The 8,811-nt window shown below is 38.1% G+C and overlaps 1 protein-coding gene across 2 annotated transcripts; it reads left to right on the forward strand.

Moving 5' to 3' along the window:
* Positions 1–26: 26 nt before the first annotated feature.
* Positions 27–7,734, forward strand: ppil6 (peptidylprolyl isomerase (cyclophilin)-like 6). Of its 2 annotated transcripts, none has more exons than XM_004568811.2 (8): positions 27–137; positions 267–362; positions 3,846–4,034; positions 5,368–5,430; positions 5,597–5,744; positions 5,938–5,997; positions 6,933–7,068; positions 7,169–7,734. In XM_004568811.2, the coding sequence occupies exons 1-8, from the start codon at positions 111–113 to the stop codon at positions 7,299–7,301; spliced, it is 852 nt and encodes a 283-aa protein (XP_004568868.1). In that variant the 5' UTR covers positions 27–110; the 3' UTR covers positions 7,302–7,734. The 2 variants fall into 2 exon arrangements, with proteins under 2 accessions (XP_004568868.1, XP_004568867.1); XM_004568810.2 differs by having other exon boundaries at positions 27–188; positions 7,169–7,728.
* The last annotated feature ends 1,077 nt before the right edge of the window (positions 7,735–8,811 follow it).

An 8,811-nucleotide genomic window follows, 5' to 3' on the forward strand; every position in this document is an offset into this window, starting at 1 on the left:
ACAGAGTCGGTCGAAACCCGGCGGGCTAAATAAGACGTCATATTAAAGCGCCTTCAAATCCTCGTTGCTATGGATACGAGGCACCGTTTACTGTCGCTCTCTTTTCAACCATGGACTCAAAAATACTCATTGAAATTGTGGGTGTGTTTAAAGACTGCAGTTTCCACGTTGCTAAAAGCATCGCCGAGGTAAACTAACGCTTTCTCTGGTTTAATTTCACCTAACCTTTTGACCTTTCACCCGTATTTGTCCACTCTGCTTAACAGGGACTAAAACTGCAGTTTCCTACGGCGTTTCTGGATCCAGAAATTAGGCCACTTTTTGAATTTGAGTGGCACGGGTATCTCTGCGACAAGAAGAAGGTATGTAACAAAATGTTTTTTGCTTTGTAAAAACTGGTAAAAACTAAAACTTAAACCTGCCCCTTGATAAATACTTTCCCTGATAATAATAATAATGATAATGATAATAAGATGCTAAACCAAACACTGAAATTAATTTTAAAAAATTAAAAAGAAAGTAACACTAGGCGTTCTAGATGCATAATCTTTGAGGTTATATTTGTCTTGAGCAACCAAACATTTCTTGGCTCCTTAAGCCTGATCCTGCCAGAGGTTTCTTCCTGTTACAATGGTGCTTTTCTTTCCCACTGTCGCCAAGTTCTATGTATGTGATCTGAAATGCAAGCAGATGAGGTGCTGTGGCAAAATCCTAAAAGGAGCAGCTGAAAGAAGAATGAGCTCAAAGATCAAATTCTTGGACATTTTTAATAGATTCAACTATTTTTTTTCCATCTGTGCATCAAAATTGTTGATTAGTTTCTCTTAATTTCATCTTACTCATAGATAACTCAAAAGTTTGAGATAATAACCTGAAATTATTATCATACACAGCAGGCAGGATTTAACATAAGGTATTTAATGGTGGATTGAAAACAAAAGCCAAACAGAATTTGACAGGGAACACATGATGGAGGGCAACAGACATCAGAACAAGGACAAGGGAAGACTGAAGCAATACATACACAAAAACACAGACACAGAGAACACTCGGGGAAGTGGAAACAGCTGAGAAATTAGACACGGGGAGCAATGATGATCAGGGTGCATTCCAAAAGCCCTTCCTATCTCTTTTTCCTAACATCATCAAGGTCAAGAAAAGGTGGGGTAGGAGAACTGATAAGAGAAGAGCAGTGCTTTGAGAAAAAGGAAAATTAAAGCAAGATTTACTCATGTCTGCACCATGCAGAGCTGGCTTCTGATGTTACAAAGCTGCTGGAGCTACTCAAGTGGCACAAAGTCCACTTTGTGACTGAAAGTTGTAAACAGGAATATTTTTGCGGCTGGCCTTTATTGTATATGTATGTGTAGAAATTTCACTTTCTGGAGGAGAATATTTAAACAAGTCATGTAGATGTGATTCACAAAATCTGCAGCACACAATATATGGAAAAATTGCACAACATACAACACTTGGGCATGTTGTGGTTTTGATTGTTGTTATAAGTAGGGTTTATTTTTTAGGAAGGAGAGATGTTATCCAAACAAGTGCGTAATCAGTGCTTTGCATTAACGCAAAGCTGTGAGCGCAATGTCAAAGTTCTTTGTCCTTGAACTCTTCACTCAGTCCTCATACTGAGGATTCAATAATAATAACAACAACGCATTGTATTTATGGAGAGCTTTAGAAATACTTAAAGACACTTTACAAGCAATTAAATACGAAAATCACAGTATGGATAAAATAAAGCAGTTAGAAAGAAATCATAGAATTAAAACTCAAAGCATAATAAAATGTGCAATTCACTTGTATTTTTATTTTATTTTTATTCCTATTTATTCTATTTATCCCCTTCGTATATTTTATTTATATCTGTCTCTGTCTCTGTATGTATATATATATATATATATATATATATATATATATATATATATATATATATATATATATATATATATATATATATATTTAAAATATTCTGTAACTTCTGTCGGTGCTGTGCTTTTTGGAAATCGAATTTCCCAGAGGAACCCACCCGAGGGATTAATAAAGTTCTAGCTTATCTTATCTTAAAATTAAAATGAAACAGAATAGCTAAGCTTCAAAAGATGTGTTTTAAGGCTGGCTTTAGAGATAGGGAACGACTCAATGTTGTGAATGTGGTGCGGGAGAGAGCTCCAAGGACAAGGGGCCACTTGGCGGAAAGCCCTAATGCCCAGAGTGGTCGGGCGAGGAGTAACTCCAAGTGTGAATGAGTGGCAATGTGCAGAAGGTCAGAGAGAGATGGAGGTCCGAGGTTATGGAGAAACTTGTGATCTTATGTTAAATAATGTTTTGTGTTCTTTTGCACGTTGTACAAGTCAGCTGTTCCATATAAACATATTAGAGGATTATATGGTGGAATAGTTTCTCTTCTAAAATTCCCTCTATTAATCACTTATCCCAACTGACCTGAAGTGAAAATTAATTTTGGATAATCATGAAGCCTACAATGCAATAACACACCTTGCTAACATATGCAGAACCTTAAACATTCGTAATCTTAAGCCATTCATATGAAAGCCAAAAGACATTACTATAGTTGCACTAGGTCCTCATTTACATCAAGTGTAAATACCTTGGCTGCAATACATCATGTCAGGTTTCACTCTCTGGTAGACAAAGTTTGACACATAAACGTTATCTACTATCAAAAATAAAAGAGTAAATAACATACACAAGTCAAGATTAACCCTGTGACAGACTGGCGACCTGTCCAGGGTGTACCCTGCCTCTCGCCCTATGACAGCTGGATTAGGCTCCAGTGACCCTGAAAAGAATAAGCAGAAGGGAATGGATGGATGAATGGATGAAATCAGGATTAAGACATGACGCAGCAATAAAGAAACATGGAGACACGACAAACTGGGGAGACAGAATTGGATCACAAAAGATGATAACTAAAGATTATGTGACTGAATGAGGAACACAGACTGGAAACACAGGGGAGCAAGCACTGAAAGGACAAAGGACATCAAATTACAAAATCAAAAAAACATGAGCTCGCAGAAAACTCAAAACATCCCAAAACTCAAAAAAACTGAAATACCCAGGACCATGAAACATTATTTCAGTATTATTGTTGTTATCAGGAAAATACGAGAGAGAGAGAGAGCACTATCACAATATTATATATAATATTAACAGAAATCCGCTCTTTCTAAAAAAGGTCATTTGAATATGTTACTTGGGGTCATACCTGAGGAAAAACACATGACCTATTTTAGACTGCTTTTAAGGATATTTGTGTCTTATAAATGTGAAGCTGCATATAAAATATCAGTCTAATCCTGCCTGGAAAACTGTGTTTTTACAGGTCTCCATATCTGCTGTCGGACATCTCGACCGGACATCCAAATACTTGAAGCATCATCACTATTTTCTAATTTGAGCTCAGTATAGGCATAGTACCAGGTGCTAAGCCTCTTACAGTCTGAAGAAGGATGATAATATTTAGTAAGGGGTTAACTCAACCCGACTGCTGTCAGATAGAAATATATTGTATGGACAAATGTGACACTGACATAATTAATTAATGTGGAAAAGTTATTTGTAAATGTAGCGGAAGTTAAAATGCAGCCTTTCCTTTGAAATATAGAATTTTAGTTGTTGTTTGATGGCATCATCTGAAATGAGTGATGGTGTTATAAATAGTGGAGGTGAACGTGTGGACGACAGCAGGTTTCTGGGGGTTCTTGATGCTCTAAACCTACACAGTAAAATACTGCTGTGATTTATGACATTACAGCTATTCTGGAACGCTGAATCACAGCACGCTCATTGTTGTTCCAAACTTGTGATTCAAGGAGCTGCGTGGTGAAGTGTGGCAGTACTCCAGTAGCCTGATGTGCTTTCTGAACGGCCGTCTCCTCGGTGATGAAAAGGATCTCGCCAGCTGGGCCAAGAATCAGTGGGGTTTCACTTTCACCCAGCCGCAAGCTTTCTACACGACTCTTGCTGAGGAGTACTACATCGAACACCTCCAGAAAACTGGGGCAAGTCACGCAAACACTGTCACTTAAATATCCATTATAGGTAAAAATATGTTGACCAGAGAAGTCAAATTCATTTTCCATCCATCCATTCGCTTCCGCTTATCCTTTTCAGGGTCGCGGGGGGTGCTGGAGCCAATCCCAGCTGTCATAGGGCGAGAGGCGGGGTACACCCTGGACAGGTCGCCAGTCTGTCACAGGGCTAACACACAAGGACAGACAACCATTCACACTCACATTCACACCTAGTGGCAATTTGGATTATCCAATTAACCTATCCCCACAAACTGCATGTCTTTGGACAGTGGGAGGAAGCCGGAGTACCCGGAGGGAACCCACGCAGACATGGGGAGAACATGCAAACTCCACACAGAAAGACCCCGGCCTGATGTTGGAATTGAACCCAGGACCTTCTTGCTGTGCGGCAACAGTGCTAACCACCGTGCCGCCCTCAAATTCAAATTCATTTGACCATATTTAAATATTCTATTAAACATTAAAATATTAAAATATTTTTATTATTTTACAGAACCTCTGTAAAAATTCTGTAAAATAAATTTTTTTCTGCTAAAAACAGAAATTTCTCTTGTACATAGTTGAAAAGCTGAATTTTAGTGTCATTTATTTCATTTCGTGTTCTATGTTCATGGGAGAGGTATTTATCAGTAGGAAAAGCTGTAAAAAAATACAAAAATACAGAATTTACACCCTCCTTCATGTTTCCTAAGCTCTCCAGTGTGCCAGATTGGAGTCTTTGCCAGGCCATTTCTGGCCCCCAGGCCTTGTGTTTGACAGCCCTGATATAGACAGTTTATTTACTAAATATACGGTGCTGATTTGCTCTTTGATTCCAAATACAGTAGTAAAAAAAAAAGTGGCTTATTAAGTGTATCTTTCTGATGACTGTTTAAAGTCGTGAATATGATTTGAAAACCAATTCATGTAAGATTCTTTCGAAAAATGTTGGGATGCAGCACATTTTATACCTAATCAAAATAACCAAAGGGAGCACACACTCAATATTAAAACTTTATTGTTGAAAAATGTATTTGATGACAACATCATGTTTGGGGGGGAAAAGTGCTCGAGGTGTATAAATAGTCTCGTATTCTTCTTTCAGTGTTCTAAGCTTATGTCTTTCTTTTTCACTGTTTCTTTCCTTGGGTCTCTTGAGTTTAGTCAGCTACTTTAACCTGCTTGGATTACACGCTTTATCTCTGGCAGTACTGCTCATGTCTGGTGTAACTCCATGCCTTTCCAGATATTTTGCATTGTGCATTTGAGTCCACCTCTCACTATATAAAATATTCAACATGCCTATGCTCTTTCACTGTAGCATCAGTTTGTCTTCATGGATGTTGAGATTGCGGGAGAAGCTGCGGGGAGGTTAATGTTTGAGGTGAGCCAACTTTGACACATAAGGCATAGGATCCAAACTCATTTGCATCCTGCTACTTTTCAAATGATCTTTTAAAACAGTCAGTCTAAACATTGAACTCCCGGATAAGAAAATATTTGATCATTACAGATGTGATCAGATATCATGTTTCCTCTGCTCTGCTCAGCTCTTCTCAGATATTTGTCCAAAGACATCCAAGAACTTTGAGGGTCTGTGCACAGGAGAGCAAGGACTGTCACAGAGTGGCTTCCCACTCTGCTATAAAGGCTCTCTGTTTCATCGGATTGTGCCCAATGGATGGGTGCAGGGTGGAGGTACACATGTATAAAAACATCAATATAATGTGACATCATACTTAAATATAGATACAGAAAATTTCACGATCTGTGATATATTAAACACTCTCATAAATATGTTGATAAATTGTTTAGATAGTTTTAATGGATTCATTAAATGTATTCATTAAAGTCAGCAGTACAGTTGTGGCTGTACCTATAAATTTCGCAGATATTTCTCCAGAGAGGAAAGGAAATGGAGGCGAGTCAATCTACGGGCTAATGTTTGAAGGTATGCTCTACAGCGTTATGTTTAGAACATACTATATAACTACACTATTGGACTATGATGTCCATAGACAACATTGTGATATGTAGGGAGAGTAGGGAGTGAGTGGAAGAGAGACTGGAGAGGTGGAGGTACGCACTGCACAAACTAGGAATGAAAGTCTGTAGAAGCGAGACAGAACATGTGTGTTAATGAGAGAGAAATGGGTGGAAAATGGATATGTAAGGAGCAGAGGTAGTGAAGGTGAATAGGTTTAATTGCCTGGGGTTAACCATTCAAAGCAATAAGAGAGGTGAAGAAGACAGTGCTGGCAGGGTAGAGTGGGTGGAGACGAATGTCGGGGGTGTTTGTGACAGAAGGAGAGCAGCGAGAGTGAAAGAGAATGTGTAGGAGATGGTAGTGAGAGCTGCTATGATGCATTGTTTGGAGACAATGCCACTAACAGACAAGAGGCCGAGCAGGAGGTGGCAGAGTTGAAGATATTAAAATTTGCACTAGGAGTGACCAGAAGGGAGATGATTAAAAATGAGTATATTAGAGGGAGAGCTCAGGTTGAACAGTTTGGAGACAAAGTTAGAGAGGCAAGGCTGAGATGGTTTGGACTTGTGCAGAGAAGGGATAGTGGATATACTGGACAAAGAATGTTGAATATGGAGCTGCCAGGCAGGAGGAAAAGAGGAGGAGGTTCATGGACGACAGAAGATATTAAACAAAAAGCTAAAGTTCTATATTTCAAAGGGATGGCTGCACTTTAACATCTACTATATTTACAAATAACTTTCCACATGAATGGTGTCAGATATTTAGGCGATAGCGTGTGATCCACTGAAGTGATCCTTAAAGAAAAAGAAGAAGAAAAAGAAGAAGCCATCATTGATTTACTTGTGCTTCCTCTATAAATGTTCACCTGAACTTGCACGTGCCTGCCCCTCTTTTAGATGAGAATTTTGTCATTTCACACACTAAGCGCGGCATCCTGGGAATGGCTAATAAAGGTGCCCACAGCAATGGATCCCAGTTCTACATCACCCTACAGCCAACGCCATGGATGGATAAGACCTATGTTGCCTTTGGGTTGGTGTATCTGATTTTAGCTGAAAGACATCTTTTTAATTCCCACAGCTCTCACGTAGCTTCAAAAGGGAAGTTAAATCTCTTTTCTTCTCTTTTGCAGTCAAGTCGTTGAGGGTCTCGATGTCCTGAGGAGGTTAGAAGAAGCTTCAACTTGCAATGAAAGACCCAAGTATGAGTGTAGAATTACAGCCTGTGGAGTGCTTAAACCAGAGCTCATAAGCTTTAATCATTGATACATTTTTAAGCATTTTTTCCTCAGTTTTTGAATCAGTAAAATAAACGTGGTATGCATGTTTTCTTTTCCTTTTTTGTTAAATAAAAGCTTCACATTTGCATTTTGATTTTTTTTTAAACTGCATTTTTAAGTCAATAAGCTGTTTCATTCTTTTTGATGAATTAGACACCATCCGCTATGTGCACGTTTGACAGATGTAAAGTTGATAAACTTGTTATGGGGCTTTTATTGTAATATTTATTCGTCTTCTTAGTTCATCTTCTATACAAGTAAAACCTGTGAAATTTGCTTTTTTATTGATGTGTACAGAAACTTTTACTGTGAGAGGGATCTTCACTAAAAACCCAAATACGTCTACTGGACAGAGAGAGCAGCAGTAATAAGCTGACAGTTTCAACAGTTATTGGGGTTGTAAAAGGCAATTCACAGGTTATCGCGTAATGGCATAAAAACAAATGAGCTTTTACTTATGCTTAAAGGAAGTTGGGAAAATGGCATACAATTAAAGTATGAGAAGTACAGTTTATCTATTCTTCTCAATAGCCATCCTCTTCATCACTTTCTACAAGGACTGACAGAGGATGGCTTTTCTTCCTCATACCACGAGCACTGCATTTTTACCTTTGGAGATCCTTTTTGTATTATATTGAGCTTTTAACATGGCAACATTTTTTAAGATTCTATTGGCCTCCTTTATTTCATTTAATTTCTTTCTGATTAATTTTAATTAGATGCTTTTTGTAAATCCTAACTTTTGGCATAAATTGAAGTGATCCTGGGTCATTGACCGAGCATTTTCTGTTTTTTGGAGTCTTAAGTTAATTTGATCTTTGTTCAGTTTGATACTTAGTTTAGCTTTTTGTTCTAGTTACTGTTATGGTACTGCTTTCACTTTACCCTACTACCCCTTTGTTCCTCATGGATAGTCTAGTCTCCCTCAGTGAATCCCTGTTTCATTACTTTCTGTGTTATTTTGTTAGTTGTGTCCTTTAGTTTACATCTCCATGTCTCGTTATTAGATTTAGGTCACTCCTCTGTAATTCCAAAAGTGTCTCCACTCTGCCCTCATAACCTCTTGAGTGTTTATACCCTCAGTTTGTTTTGTCATACTGTGGTTAGTGTTGTTACTGCTGTTTCTTGATATCTTCCCAGGCTTTTTTCTCTGTTCCAGTGAACTTTGTTTTTATCTGTTTTTTGGATTGTTCCATTTGCACCTCCAACAGAGGTTCTTTATTTTGATCATTGCTTGCTTTTGGGGTCCTCATACAGCATTACCTACTGATGACTAGGGATGGGTATTGATAAGATTTTCACGATTCCGATTCCATTTTCGATTCTGTTTAACGATTCGATTCTTTATCTATTCTCTTATCGATTCTTTTAAAAAAAGGAGAACACTAAGGTCGATTAGCTTAGAACTTTGTTTTATATCTTCTCTTTGAACAAGATAGAAATTTAGGAGTAACATGGCCTTACAAACCCAACAGTGAGATCTTAAGAGATCCACA

The sequence above is a fragment of the Maylandia zebra genome, linkage group LG15, assembly GCF_041146795.1.
Source record: "Maylandia zebra isolate NMK-2024a linkage group LG15, Mzebra_GT3a, whole genome shotgun sequence".
Lineage (NCBI taxonomy): Eukaryota > Metazoa > Chordata > Actinopteri > Cichliformes > Cichlidae > Maylandia > Maylandia zebra.

Bases quoted from the DNA above. Each gene is read 5' to 3' on its own strand.
- ppil6 (XM_004568810.2), top strand. From the start codon at position 111: ATGGACTCAAAAATACTCATTGAAATTGTGGGTGTGTTTAAAGACTGC. The intron at 5,998-6,932 runs GTATGCTCTACA...CCCCTCTTTTAG, and splicing joins CTACGGGCTAATGTTTGAAG to ATGAGAATTTTGTCATTTCA. The intron at 7,069-7,168 runs GTTGGTGTATCT...TCTCTTTTGCAG, and splicing joins AAGACCTATGTTGCCTTTGG to TCAAGTCGTTGAGGGTCTCG.